Source organism: Spermophilus citellus (genome assembly GCF_964194105.1).
Source record: "Spermophilus citellus genome assembly, chromosome: 2".
NCBI classification, from domain to species: Eukaryota; Metazoa; Chordata; class Mammalia; order Rodentia; family Sciuridae; genus Spermophilus; species Spermophilus citellus.
The window spans coordinates 199,548,574-199,562,472 of record NC_138183.1 but is presented as its reverse complement, the minus strand read 5'-3'; the positions used below and the strand labels follow the sequence as shown (position 1 = coordinate 199,562,472).

Genomic DNA, 13,899 nt, shown 5'->3' with positions numbered 1-13,899 from the left:
TGTTCTAGTATGGAAGGCAGGTAATAAACAACAAACAAAATGAATAACTATATAGTCTGTGAGAAGTGATAAATGCAATAGAAAAAAAATACAGACCAGTTTAAGGAGGTCAGGAATGTCTGAGGGGAGTGTGGATTGCAATTTTAAATAGAAACATCAAAGCAAACTTTAACAAAAAGGTGACATCTGAACAAAGAAATGAAAAAAGGACAGCCTTTCCCCTTTTCTCTGATTAATTTATCCTTTGGATCTCAGCTTCAAAATTGCCTCCTGAGAAAAGCTCTCCCTCATCCCACAAACAAGTTTGTAATATCATGTTTCCATTACAATATACATTTCTTCTTAACATTTATCATGGTTATGACTACTTTTCCTATATTGACCTTTACATATCTATGCTAAGTTTCAAGAGAACAACCACTTCATTTATGTCATTCACTTATCTGAAGGGTTTAACCTAGTAAATGCAGTCATTCAATACGTGAAATATTTGAATATATGGATATGAGACACATCCAGAAAAAGAGAGTCATGAAGTAGTATGATGTATACACACCAAATGAAGTGATCTTTTTATAACCAAGGATAAGAGAATCAAAAACTGAGGAAAGAGGGTTTGAAGATGAGGCCAGAGACATCACCTACAAACAGATCAGAGAAAGCCTCTTGTGATGCTAAGGAGTATGAATGTCACAAAAGTCATTAAGTAGATCAGTATGATGATAACTTACATTTTAAATAATCACTCTTTGCTAGTGTTGAAAATTAATTGGTAGATATCTTCTGATAGCAACATCTTCTTCATTAGAAACAAAATCCCCAGTTTTTAGCTGGGCAAATGACTGATAAGAATAGAGATTACATTTCCCAGCCTCCCATATAAACAAGAGATGACTACATAACAAATTTATGATGTACTACTTTCAAGTATATGTCTTTAAAAGGAGGGGGACAGGCCTCTTTACCACCATTCCCTACCCCATTCTGTTCCTTGGAATGCATATGTGATAAAGTTCCATCTTGGGTCCCAAGGATAAGGGTCATACCTCACACCCAACCATCAGAAAGCTGTTAAGTAGCCTTATTCTCAGGTGATTGCAAAGTCATCATTTCAGCTTTGGACAACATTTTCATTTGAAAGAGAAAGTTTTGTCAGTCACTGTTATTTGAGTCTTTGTTACATTTAACTGAGATAAATCCTAACTAGTCAAAAGGTATCCAGACTCAAGGCAAAAAGTTATTAGGAGACTACTGCTATAATCTGTAATAAGAGCTAATGAATGTTTAAGGCATGATAATAGGGTTGGAAAGAAAGAAAAGTGTTCAAGAAACAATTAAGCAGAATTGTAGGATATAGAAATCAAGTAGAAACTAGAACAAGTGAATCTCTTTAGATGGAGCTGTGCAGGTGTTGGCTTGACTGTGCAAGAATAAAAGATATCATTCAAAGAGTTTTTCTCATGAAAAACATCTGTTAAGTTAAATTTGCAGGTCCACTTCTGTCTCTTCTGATAAAGTCTTTTTTCTTGATTATGTTAATAGTAAATGAGCTAGAAGAAGACTGAGAACTGTTCATTCAACATGAATTTATTGAGCACAAATTATGTGCCAGGCTCTCTGATGAAGATATAATGTGACTAATACAGACATGGATTCTGTCCACATGAAGTATATAAACTGCTAAAAGTGCTACACACCCAAAGCATAAGAATTATGGAAGCGGAAGTCTGGGAAGAGTTCATTCAATAAAGAGGATTTGAACCAAGTTCTCAAGATTGAGTAGTACTTAAGTAGATCAAGGGGAAAAAATATTGCAAACCAGGAAACAATAAGTACAAAGCCTCTGAGATGCTGTAATACAGGACAGGCTAGATGAACTGAAGGCCAGCATGACTAGAATAAACAGGGAGAAAGTAAAATGTGATTCAAGTCAATTCAACAAGTAGGATTGATAATCCAATATTTGATAGTCACTGATAAACTGGTGGCAAGCAGGGGCTGGATCATGCAAGGACTTCTGCGTCATAACTAGAATCCCAGTTTTTATTTTAAGAATGGTTTTAAGCATCATTTTGTGCTCTGGTTGATGAGCACAGAATAGGTTGAAGAAGCACAAAAGCAGGCATGGGGACAAGCAACAACAGCCACAATCCCAGTGGGAGATTATGGTGAAGATGGAGAGAAACAGGCAGAATCAAGGGATTTTTACAAATGTAAACTGAGAGGAGTTGGCAGTTGAGTGATGGGATAAGAAAGAAGGATGTGCTTAAGTTTCTAGCTTCCGAAACTGGATGAGTACCAGGCATTGAAGGAAAGTTTATAAGGAAACATGTTGAATTTGGGATGTTTCTGAGACACTTAAGTAGAGATGTCAAGTAGCCTGAAGATCTGAGGGTCATCCGTAACTAAAGCTCAGAGTGGGGATGAAACTATCCTAAAAAAAATTAGACTGAGAAAGAACAGAATCTACAGAAAATTTTAGGTTTAAATTCTAGAATGATGGTGAGCCTTCTAAGGAGGCTAAGAAGCTATGGTTAAAGTGGTAGTAGTAAAATCATCAAAGTGGAAACACAGGCACCAATGGAAGTACGAATGATAATGAACTAGCACAGCACTAAACTGCCAGGCCGGGTACATGCCTGAAATCCCAGCTACTCAGGAGCCTAAAACAATAAGGTGGCAAGTTCAAGGCCAGCTGGAACAAATTAGTGAGACTCTCAAAATAAAAAAAATAAAAAAGAGATGGTGATGATGCAGTCCAGTGATAGCCCCTGAGTTCAATCCCCAGTATAGAAAGAAAGAAAGAGAGAGAGAGAGAGAGAGAGAGAGAGAGAGAGAGAGAGGCACTAAAATACCACTGAGAAGTAAGCTGAGGACTAGGAAATAACTACTGATCCAGGTCATCACCAAGGTGACCTTAATAAGAACTATTTAAATAGAGTAAGAGTTGTAGAATTCAAAATGAACTGAGTTGAGGAATGGGAATGGCCAGTGACCTTAAGATGAAAAGTGAATGTATTCAACTGTTTTTGAGAAGTTTAGGTTTAAAAGTAGAAAGATAAGACGGTGAGTGGAGAGAAAACGAAGTAGGATGGTTTAACAAGGGAGTTTCAGCGGATTTAAACACTGATAAGAATATGGGATATAGTTCAGTTGGTAGAGTGCTTGCCTCAAGTGCATAAAGCTCTGGGTTCAATCCTCAGCACCCCCTCCCCCCAAAAAATAGAATATAGTAAAGGAGGAAGTTAGAGACCCTCAAAAAAGAAAAGACCAGCATTCATAGCACAAGAATAGGCACTGACATTAGATCAAAGGAATTCTTGCTCTGTTTAGACAGAAGGGTAAGAGAATGGTGCAGATATATATGGGCTAATAAATGGTGGAATGTTGAGGAAGTTACCAACAGACAGCTTCTAATTTTCTGAATAGGGTGAAGAGCAGAAAGAGAAAAGAATGATGGGGCACTGTCTAAAAATATTGGTTGAGTCATTGCAGGCAGCAAGAAGCAGCAGAAAAATCTAGTGGGATTATAGAAGCTGAGATGAAAAGCAAAGAAATTCAGCCAAAATGCAAGAAAACCACTGGAGTTTAAGCTGGCTGGAAATCTAAAGGAAAGTAATAATGGAAAAAAGCAATGGCCTAAATGCTACAGAGAAATCAAACAATGAGAGTAGAGGCAATGTTTCAATAAACAAAGTAGAAGGAATATGGTCAATGAATAAGATGCAATAGTGTTCTGAAAATGTAGTAATCAAAATACAACTAAGGGAGGCATGGCTTAGAGTGGAAATCATTAAATTGGATCAAGGAATTAAAAGACCTAAATACCAAATGGATTGCCTATGTAAACAATAAAGTATCACGGAGTGGATAGGAAGATCAAAGACTAGCAATTTAGAAGAAAATAGCAGGAGTAGTAGATAATGAGTGGTAGAACAAGCAATAACAAGAATATTGTACGAATGAACACCTTCAAAGATTAAGAGTAAGATTTTTGCCAAGGAGGGGGCAGTTAAGTTCTGAAGACAATGACAGGAACACTAATTCTGTCTCTGACGTTTGGGATAATGTAAAATATAGGTCAAAGTTTATTTCTGTATATTGTGCTTGAAACATTACATTGTTATCACTCTGCCAATGGCTATCACTTTATGGCAAGACCCAAGGAAAATCAGTTGACTATGGAAGGTGGAGTCAAAGAAAAAAGGTTTTTCTCCTAGTATTGAATGTATTTATAAACAGAGAGGAAAAAGCCAAGATAGGAAAAACTGAAAATTTAAGTAAGGGATTGATGGGTCAGATTGAGGCACACCTGTTTTTCCATATCTTGAGACAAACTAGGTTCAAATGAGATTGCAGATAAAAGCTCTGGCAGTTCAAAAACACAGGGAGAAACAGATCTGTTTTCCTAGTCTTTCTTCAGCAATTACTAATTATGCTACATGTAAAGGAAACATAATTCACAATGGAGGTTCAGTGTAACAATACATACAAATGTTGATGTGGAATTCTCCCACCGGCAACACAGTATCCTGTCTCCATTCTGATACTGGGAGTTGAGAGCTTCACAAGCTGTTTTCCCTACATTTATGCTTCCCAAGGACAGAATCTTATTGGGTAGACATGAAATCACTTGGCAATGAATTTCCTGATCAGCAACTCTTACCTTCCTAATTAACTTTTCTATATAAAAAAATAGCTCAAAAGGGCAAAACAAAAAGCTAAAAAAGTCTCTTTCTCAAGTAACTGTGTATAAGATGAACTTCTGATACATTCTGAATTCTTGCTTCTCCTGTATTAAATGGAGATACCTTCTGCAGTTTTGTTGTTAAAATTAAACATCATGTCTACTAACTTCAGAACCAGTACAAATAGGTATGCAATAGATATGATTTTTGAGAGGCAGCCTAATGTAGTTAAAAAAGTGGACTTTTAAAAATCACATCTGCATTTTAATATAGGGTCTGCTTCTTCAAAATTTCAGCTTTCTGATCTGTGGATGTAAAAGAACATCTGCTTTGTAGGTGACTGAAAGTATTTTTAATTGTGAGAACCAATGTCTAGGAGCTTTAATTCCTGTTTAAAAAAAAAAAGGAAAGAAAAATGAAACACTAATCACTTTGTAGGGATAGTTGAGAGTAGTGTGCAATTAAAGAGAGCAGTGACATTATAATATAACTGTCATGGTGATTAGAGGAGGGAATGGACCAGTATCCCATGAAAGGTTGCATGTTAGTAGTGACAGCTTTGTTGAGGTTGGAAACCTTAACTGTTCATTAGCATTTATTATATAACTGTTTTTCTCTAGCAGTTTGAATGGAGAAATAGAAAACAGAATGACACAAAAAGGAGGTTCAGGGTGCCAAGAAACAGGGGTGGAGTAATAAGACCCTCAGACTGCTAAATATAGTAGTACACTACACAAAGAAAAGAACAATAATGGAAAGGCTGAAATTAAAAGTTATAGAATAGGTACAGGGAGAACAATATAGGTTAGAAGTAGAAAGCTGGATTTAGGATATTTTAAGCAAGCAGTGAAACATTAAGGTATCATTAATTAGATCCCACAGATTTCACTTTGTCCTTTTTCACAATTTATTTCTCCCGTTTCTCTTCCTAAATTTTGTACTGTAGTTTTCCACTTCCAAATGCCCCTGAAGATAAAAACTCAGACCTTTCTTTACCTAAAAATTTTACTAGAAATCCTGGGAAGATATACTATGAAAGTAACAAGCAGGGGAAATGGTTGAAATTATAGAATGTCCCCAAATTCCTACAGGTTTCAGCTCTGTTCTGTGGCCACTGACTTCCTAGGAAGCTGAACCTAAAAGCCTCTTTTTTTTTTTTTTTTTGTTTTTGAACACTGTTGTTCTTAGATACTGTCTTTCTCTAGATCCAACAGAATTCTTTTTTATAAAACAAAGTCCAGGAAAAAGTTATAAGCCAATATATACTCAGCCATTTAAGTTAGACTCAAGGATAGACAAAAAAAGAGCGCTCATATGAGTAGGAACCAACTTTCTATTGCTATTACTAACCTTAAAATTGTGTCCACATACCCTATTTTACCCAAATGCCTGAGAATGCGGATATTTTCCTCCTACATATAGAAGGCAATTTCTCAGCTGCCAGGGCTAAAGCCAGCAGATATGCACTAAATAAACAAAGATGATACTAATACAGTGGACTAAGGTTCCCTGCCCAGAATATAAACCAAACAGAATAAAGAACAGGTTTATTGGCTCCAGAAGGAAAAACAAACACACAAACAAAAAACAGTACCCAACTTTCGGATAACCCCCTCAATCTCTCTGTACAAGCTTCATCGAGCCCAAAGTCTATTGAGTCCTTCAATCTGAGGATCCATCCAGCACCTTCTCTCCTGGGGTTGGGGATGGCTAGCTGCCTGATGACGAGACTCTGGGCTGTTCTGCAGTAACACCCGGCACAGCTGAGGAAGCCTCGTAGTCTGCGATGCGGCGCTGTACCAGAGCAGGCATGAGCTGCACGTAAGCAGCCATGAGGCGGTGGTTGGAATGGATCAGCTTCCCAGCGCAGCTATGCAGGCAAGCCTCCTGGAAAGACAAGAAGCAAATAGAAGCCAGAGGTGTCCCATCAAGCCCTCCTCCTCCTTCCCCATCTCCAATCTCGGGGTGAGGTCACGGAAAAGCCAGGGTCAGAGGAAGGGTAATGGGGAAAGGTGCGGCGAGCACTCCATCGTTAACTGTGAGACTCGAGGGAAACCTCCCTACAGTTCCCCACCTCCTCAGCGTCCAGAGCTCGGTGGTGTAGGCTGGGCACACAGCGCTGAAAGCAGAGTTCTGTCATCCGATTGTAAACCAACAGGAAGTCTCGCAACTGGGAGAAAAGGGGGCCAAGAAGTCAGCGAGAAGGGCCTCCACCACAACTCAAAGCCCCGCCGCCGAGGTTTCCCAGGACCGCGCACCACGGCCAGCTATTTCCAGCCCTCAAATCTCTGGCTCTTTGGGGTTCTTGAGATGCAGACAGGGAAATGAATGAACGTCCGGCCCCGAAGTAACTTAAGTCTCACTCACGTTCCTCAGTTGTTGCTGCTGCTGCTGCTGCTGCTCCATCACGCCTCCGGAGCTAGCTACGCCACTTCCGTTACAGCGTCCCGGTTCCGCCCCGGAAGTAATCTCTCGCCTCTCCCCGAGGACTTGGCCCCAGGTTCGCCCCGCCTGTGGCTGCAACGTCATCTCCGCCCTTATAATCTGCGACGTGGCCGGCTTCTTCTGCCCAGAGAGGACGTCACTTCCTTCGAATCCCTGACCTGCTGCTAGAATCGCGACGGGAACTGGAACCTGAGGTCCCCGCACGGCCCGGGCCTGGCGCCCTGAGGGGAAAAGCGTCCCGGCCCAGGTGAGAGGGACATACTTTGGAGAAGGGAAATTGAACGCACAAACCTGTCCTGAAGGCAAGATGCTCATAAGCCCTGGGCAATGATGAGGACACACCTGATGCCCAGGTGTATGGGGTGGGGGGGAAGCAGGGACTCGCACACCTGGAAGACATAACTGACTTTGAAAGGGATTGCCTGTGTCTTGGGAAAGAGAGGCTTTTAGCAGACACCAGGAACATACATCAACTGAATCAATTAAGGCCTTGGGGGGAGGGCCCGAGGAAGAGGAGGTGCATGAGATGGAGGAGGGGGAGACCACCTGAAGGAAGGGGAAAAGAACACCAAGAGATGTGAAGGGCCACGCACTGGAAAACATACCAGAATGGGGATGAGCACCCGAGGCCCAGAAAGGGGTTGTCTCCTGATGGGAGCAAACACACCTGCGTGGGGATAAGTTCCAAGAGAACACAGACTTTCTCTTGTTCACTGCTGTATTTCCCATTGCCTCAGTACCTGACACGTCCTGGTCTCTCAGTACACGTCTGTTGAATGAGCGAATGCATGAATGATTACTAAAAGTGAGGTTGAATGTTGTGAGAAGACACCTGAGGCTTGGGCATGCATGTATAACAGTTTATGAACTTTGGAGGGGAAAAGTACATGTCCCTGACAAAAGAAGTGGTAGCTCAACCCCAGGGACATTCAATTCCTGGGACAACTTCTGAAACCTCAGAAATGGCAAGGGAGGCTCTGTCTTCTGAAGTGCTGGCCAGTTTCCACAATTGTCTGTGTTGGGCTTTGCAGGGTGCTGGGGTGGAAACTCCAGTCCCTTCCCTAGCCATGACGGACGGGATCCTAGGGAAGGCAGCCACAATGGAGATCCCCATCCATGGGAATGGTGAAGCTGGGCAGCTTCCTGAAGATGACGGGCTGGAGCAGGTGCTTCTGTTTGATTATTCTCAATTTAGGGGTCCCAATTTATAAATTCTGAGTTCTCACTCCCATTCCTGTAGCTTTCCCCTAATTTATCTTACTCCATTCTTTTTACAAATCTTCATTCTGATTCTGTGCAGAATATCCTTGTGTACTCTCTCTCTGATGCTTCAGTCTAAGCTTGTTCCCACCCCCAAAATGTTTCAGCTGCCCCTATGTTCCTGAAGCCCACCTCTTCTCTGGCCTATAGGACCTCCAGCAGGTGATGGTGTCAGGACCCAACCTCAATGAAACTAGCATTGTGTCTGGTGGCTATGGGGGCTCTGGTGATGGACTCATCCCCACAGGTATGAATGATTAGAGATAGGAAGCTTCAGTGGAGAGGGGAAACTGGAATGGTTTGGAGGAGCATAGGATTAATTTAGTAAAGTTTGAGATTTGGGGAATTTCTGCTTATATAAACCCCATGAACTCTCCTCAGCCCAAGGCCAGCTTCTGTGGTTAACCATCTGCTTCCCACTTACCATTTAGTCCCTAAGATGGCTCATTTTTCCTTTTACCACGACCACCTGAGCCAAGTTAATACCTCTACTTCCCAGGAATTCCCCTCTGGAGCTTGAGACTGAATCAAAACTTTGTGAGACTTCTCAAGAGTTTTACTTTGGAATTTAAAGTTTAAAGGAACAGACAACCCTGATTCTCACAGGTTTCCTGTTATTGGGACCCACCATCCTTGACCCCACTCCATCCCCAAATTCAGCATATTTTATTTCCTCTGCCCCTGTGTACCATTACCCCCAACCCCACCTCAAAGAGGCCAAGTATATATTGGGATTTGATTTTAGAGCACAAAGTTTCTTTCTCCTAGTTATCAAGAGACTCCAATTATCTCCCTTCAGGAAAGTCATTTTCATATGGTGGGAGGGAAGTATAAGTGGGCCACAGAGGAGTCTCCTTATATCTGAGAGAGGCTGGTGTCAGAGAACTTGGTCCTTTAGGGTCTGGCCGCCATCCATCTCACAGTACCACGCCTGCTGGCCCTGGAGATGAGGTGGCTCGGGGCATCGCTGGAGAGAAGTTTGACATTGTCAAGAAATGGGGCATCAACACATATAAGGTGGGAATGAAGCACCTCACCCTTCTCCCCCGGGTACCTTTTTTCCTTTTCCCCAGGTCCTAATATCCCATCTATGGCTGAGACTAAGAGATGGGAGGTGCTGGAGTAGGTACCTATTGGGGGCAGGATCTATGGTCTCTGACCCATTACCCCATCTCCCCATTTTCCAATCAGTGCACAAAACAGCTGTTATCAGAGCGATTTGGCCGGGGCTCCCGGACTGTGGACCTGGAGCTAGAGCTGCAGATTGAGTTGCTGCGTGAGACGAAGCGCAAGTATGAAAGTGTCCTGCAATTGGGTCGGGCACTGACAGCCCACCTCTACAGTCTGCTGCAGACTCAGCATGCACTAGGTGACGCCTTTGCTGACCTCAGCCAGAAGTCCCCAGAGCTTCAGGTGCCTCAGCCAGAGGGAAGAGGTTGTTGGGAGGGGAAAAAGGCCCGGGCCCTTCCAGGCAGTCACTTCTCAGCCTCCCTCCCTCCCTCCTACAGCCCACAGGGAGAACCCCTCCAGGGTGGTCCCAGCCCTGCCCCCAGCAGCACTCACCTGTGGAGGCAGCCTAAGGGTTTGTACAGAGGTCCAGAAGTTGGAGGGAGTGGTGACAAGGGAGGGGGCACACTAGGTGTCTCACAAATAACCTTTTACGTTGTCAAGAATACATTTAGTATTTGACCTAATCACAGCCCCTCCCCTGCTTGCTGCACTGGCTCTCCCTGTTTCAGTCTTGTGAATGTATCTGAGAACCCCCACACCCCACATTTCTACCCCAGGCATCCCAAGGGTTGCCTTACTAATTTTCTAGCTAAGAGAGCCTTACTAGAGGCAGTTCTTGATTGCTAACAATTTTGATGGCTGTTTCCTCTGCGGGAAGGAGGGAAAAAGGGGTTTATAGTTTCAGTCTAGTAGGGACTGTTACTGAAGTTCTGTCCCTCCCTTCTGCCCTCAGGAGGAATTTGGATACAATGCAGAGACTCAGAAGCTGCTGTGCAAGAATGGGGAGACACTTCTAGGGGCTGTGAACTTCTTTGTTTCTAGCATCAACACTTTGGTCACCAAGACCATGGAAGACACACTCATGACTGTCAAACAGTATGAGGCTGCCAGGTGTGGGCACTGGCAGGGCCTAAGGTTTGGGTAGTTGGCTGGCATGGGTGGAAGTTTGGGCACTAGGGGCATAAGAATTCAGGAAGGAAAGGCAAGCACGTGTTTAAAACAACAGGGTGGAGATCAGCCTTTATCACCCCCTCCCCAGGCTGGAATATGATGCCTACCGAACAGACTTAGAGGAGCTGAGCCTAGGTCCCCGGGATGCAGGGACACGTGGTCGACTTGAGAGCGCCCAGGCCACTTTCCAGGCCCATCGGGACAAGTATGAGAAGCTTCGGGGAGATGTGGCTATCAAGCTCAAGTTCCTGGAAGAAAACAAGGTGCCAACCCCATTCCCTTGATCCTAGACCACCTTCCCATCTGACAGTAACCTTCCCCTCTGACCCTCCCTGTTGTTGGATGGGGAGATGCACCCTGGCTAAGGGAGAGGGATGATTCCCCAGCCCCTCAACTCTTGAGCCTTTTCAGGTCACCCTCATTCTAATTGCTGGCCTTCTTCTGTTGGAGGATTTGGCTGCTTGTCCCAAGAACATAACTAGGAAAAAAATCACCCCCTGAGCTGGGATACCAGGACCTTAAACCCAACAAATCAAGTCAGGTTTCTTCCATCAGATTGACCCTTCTCCTTTGACTCCCTGGGTGGAGTTCACTCCCCATCCCAAAAGCACCATCAGAGCAGAGTCCATGTGCCCCTGGTCTCTAGCCAGGCTCAGGCTCATAGCCCCTCAAGAAGGGCGCCTGAGTCCAGCCTTAGCTGAACCTGCTGGACCCCCAGATCAAGGTGATGCACAAGCAGCTGCTGCTCTTCCACAATGCTGTGTCCGCCTACTTTGCTGGGAACCAGAAACAACTGGAGCAGACCCTGCAGCAGTTCAACATCAAGCTGCGGCCTCCAGGAGCTGAGAAGCCCTCCTGGCTAGAGGAGCAGTGAGCTGCTCCCAGCCCGACTTGGCTATCAAGAAGGACATTGGGAGGGGCAGCCCAGGGTGGAGGAGTTGGACATGGGACATCCTTTGCCACTTGCTCTCTGGCTTGGGCTCCCTTTCCCTGGCTGGGATTTGACACCAGTTTTGCCCATCCTGCTGTGGTATGAAGAGGGCCTGTAGGCCTAGAAGCTGCTGCCCTGTCCTTTATCTTCCTGGTCACTGGGTTTCATTCCCAGATCTTTTCCTTCCACTCCACAGCCAAAGGCTATGACAAAACCACTCCCTGGCCAATGGCATCACTCCTCAGGCCTATCCCCAACTCGCGGGGTGTGCCCCCTGACCAATGACAGAGCCTAATAAGGCCCTGTCAGCCAATGGCAGCTCTTCTTGGGCTCCCCTGGGCCAATAATGTTGCCTCCAATACCCTTTGTCCCTTCTCTATGCGTGTCCATTGCAGAGAAGGGGACTGGGACCAAAGGGGTAGGGATAGTGGGGAGCCCCACTTCTGGCTCTGTGTCCGAATGGGCCTCCCCTCACCCACCCACCCAGTTTAATTGTGCTTAGAGCCCAGGAAGATTGGGATCTAGCACTAGGAATAAACCTTTCATAAAAGCAGGCCCAGTGAGGTCAATTTGTGGTGGGGGGGGGACTGTAGGAGGGTGGGCTGGGTGGAGAAATGTTCAGTCTAATCATATACTTACATCCTATGAATCCAAAAGAGTTATGGCCAGAAAGTAAAGTCACAGGTTTCAGAAACAGTCTGAAGATTCTGATCTCCCTCAGCCCCAACTGGAGCCACAGCTTTATTTTGCCCTTCAGGTCAGCACCAAAACAGCTATGCTCCTCTGAAACATAGGGTCCAGAGGAGTTTGGGCTTGCCGATCTACAGGATGCATTCAATCACAAAGCAAACATTTACTGAGTGCTTTTATTTGCCAGGCATTGCATTAGGCCCTGGGGAAATATCAGTGAATAAAACATGGTCCCTACTCACAGTGCTTACAGCCTAATGAAGAATAGAGACAAGTAACTAGGCAACTACAAAAGAGTGAGAAGTACTAGGATACAAAAATACAGGGCTTGCTTGGGAGTGAAGGGGCATCTAACTTAGAATGGGGCAGAGATAGGCAAGTCCACTTGAAAAGCTAAGACCTGAAGAGTTGACTAGATGACAGGCAGAGAGGCCAATATATATGAAGGCTGAGTAGGGTTCCAATTCCGGAATGAAAAGTGGAAGAGGGCATGGAGAAAGGGATCTGTGAAACCTAAGTAGAGGTTTGACAATTTGGGGGAAATTTAGGGTTGAGAAAATAGTCCAAGGGGGGCCTAAAATAGTGTGGTACAGTCTTCAATTTCTTCATCTTGGATTGGCTGGGGACCCTATTCCGGAACTCCAAACATGAACAACCCCTTAGGCTCTTCACAAGAACTGGAGCATTCCTGTGCTGGTTGCTGGAACTCAAAACTTGAAAGACTGAGGCAGTTTCCATGGTCCTTGCTGCACCCAGGTGTTGAGCCCAAATCTGAGCCTTAAGTCACAAGAAAGCTTCCCAACAGCACTAGTTTAGTTGGGGCCTAGGTGTCACTACTTCTGTTGGCCCTTGGCCAAAGAAAGCTCCAGAATTTTCAACATCATCTCACCCCTCCCCCCCATGGAGGGTTGGAGAAATGGGAAAACCCAGTCAGCAGATTCGTATAGTGCTGGGCTTCACAGGAGCCTAATTGTCATGGATACTGCAGTTCCCAAGGCAGACTTCCTGGGGTTTGGTTGGTCTAAAGTTATCTGACTGGAGCTTGATTATTGAGGCAGTGGGCATTTTGGGGGCTACTGAGGTTCTTTCAATATAAGGGCACTGAGTCTCCAAATGACTCGCTGTAGTGCCCATGTTCTACCAGTTTCTGAGTGATTAGAGTTAATGCCTTGGGGAGCCACAGTCCTGTTCCTTCGGTTGTAAACCGGGCCAAATAAAAGAAGCTGTCTATTACGGTTATGAGTATTAAATGAGGTAATGTATGTAAAGTGATTAGTTCTGTGTCTAGTACATAATAAGCACTAAATCCCTGTTTTAATTTTTTATTATTTCCCATCTGGGCTGCTTTTCTATAATGCAATGACCGTGAGAACAATTCTGGGTCTTTGGTGTGAGGAAGGGAGTCGCTGGATGGTCTGAACCATAATTTCCTTACGAGGGGGCTCCTGAGGCAACTAGTCTCACCTATCTATACTGTGAATCCCTTTTCCCAGGGCTTTGAGTATTGCCTTTCTCCGCCCAGAGTTCGTGCAGAGGTACAGAAGATCCCTATTCTCAGCAGAAACCAACTAGCAAATTCATAGGCACCCCCCCAACCTCCAAGAAATCCAGGAGACAGCCAGGGCGGGTTCCCAGAGTTCGAAATCCCTGCTAATCCAGCAGCTTTATCCTGAAGGAGCCTCATCCCAGTACCTGAGATCGACC

At 44.4% G+C, this 13,899-nt stretch overlaps 2 protein-coding genes across 4 annotated transcripts; one reads left to right on the top strand and one right to left on the bottom strand.

Moving 5' to 3' along the window:
* Nucleotides 1–6,218: 6,218 nt before the first annotated feature.
* Nucleotides 6,219–7,192, bottom strand: TIMM10B (translocase of inner mitochondrial membrane 10B). 2 transcript variants are annotated; one of them, XM_081275791.1, is made up of 3 exons: nt 7,056–7,192; nt 6,763–6,858; nt 6,219–6,575 (listed from the first exon to the last, which is right to left on the bottom strand). In XM_081275791.1, the coding sequence occupies exons 1-3, from the start codon at nt 7,092–7,094 to the stop codon at nt 6,399–6,401; spliced, it is 312 nt and encodes a 103-aa protein (XP_081131917.1). In that variant the 5' UTR covers nt 7,095–7,192; the 3' UTR covers nt 6,219–6,398. The 2 variants fall into 2 exon arrangements, with proteins under 2 accessions (XP_081131917.1, XP_081131918.1); XM_081275792.1 differs by lacking the exon at nt 6,763–6,858 and having other exon boundaries at nt 7,056–7,163.
* Nucleotides 7,193–7,238: 46 nt separating this feature from the next.
* ARFIP2 (ARF interacting protein 2) lies at nt 7,239–12,060 on the top strand. Of its 2 annotated transcripts, XM_081275769.1 has the most exons (8): nt 7,239–7,380; nt 8,165–8,299; nt 8,544–8,640; nt 9,292–9,410; nt 9,585–9,806; nt 10,357–10,514; nt 10,663–10,837; nt 11,293–12,060. In XM_081275769.1, the coding sequence occupies exons 2-8, from the start codon at nt 8,201–8,203 to the stop codon at nt 11,446–11,448; spliced, it is 1,026 nt and encodes a 341-aa protein (XP_081131895.1). In that variant the 5' UTR covers nt 7,239–7,380; nt 8,165–8,200; the 3' UTR covers nt 11,449–12,060. The 2 variants fall into 2 exon arrangements, with proteins under 2 accessions (XP_081131895.1, XP_081131896.1); XM_081275770.1 differs by lacking the exon at nt 7,239–7,380 and having other exon boundaries at nt 8,501–8,640.
* The last annotated feature ends 1,839 nt before the right edge of the window (nt 12,061–13,899 follow it).

What these genes read in the sequence shown, in the direction of transcription:
- TIMM10B (XM_081275791.1), bottom strand. Translation starts at nt 7,094, where the DNA reads ATGGAGCAGCAGCAGCAGCAGCAGCAACAACTGAGGAAC. An exon ending in AGCAGCAACAACTGAGGAAC is followed by an intron (nt 6,859 to 7,055) that starts GTGAGTGAGACT and finishes CTTTTCTCCCAG; the next exon opens with TTGCGAGACTTCCTGTTGGT. An exon ending in GAGCTCTGGACGCTGAGGAG is followed by an intron (nt 6,576 to 6,762) that starts GTGGGGAACTGT and finishes TTGTCTTTCCAG; the next exon opens with GAGGCTTGCCTGCATAGCTG.
- ARFIP2 (XM_081275769.1), top strand. Translation starts at nt 8,201, where the DNA reads ATGACGGACGGGATCCTAGGGAAGGCAGCCACAATGGAGATCCCCATC. An exon ending in AGAAGTCCCCAGAGCTTCAG is followed by an intron (nt 9,807 to 10,356) that starts GTGCCTCAGCCA and finishes TTCTGCCCTCAG; the next exon opens with GAGGAATTTGGATACAATGC. An exon ending in AAACAGTATGAGGCTGCCAG is followed by an intron (nt 10,515 to 10,662) that starts GTGTGGGCACTG and finishes CCCCCTCCCCAG; the next exon opens with GCTGGAATATGATGCCTACC.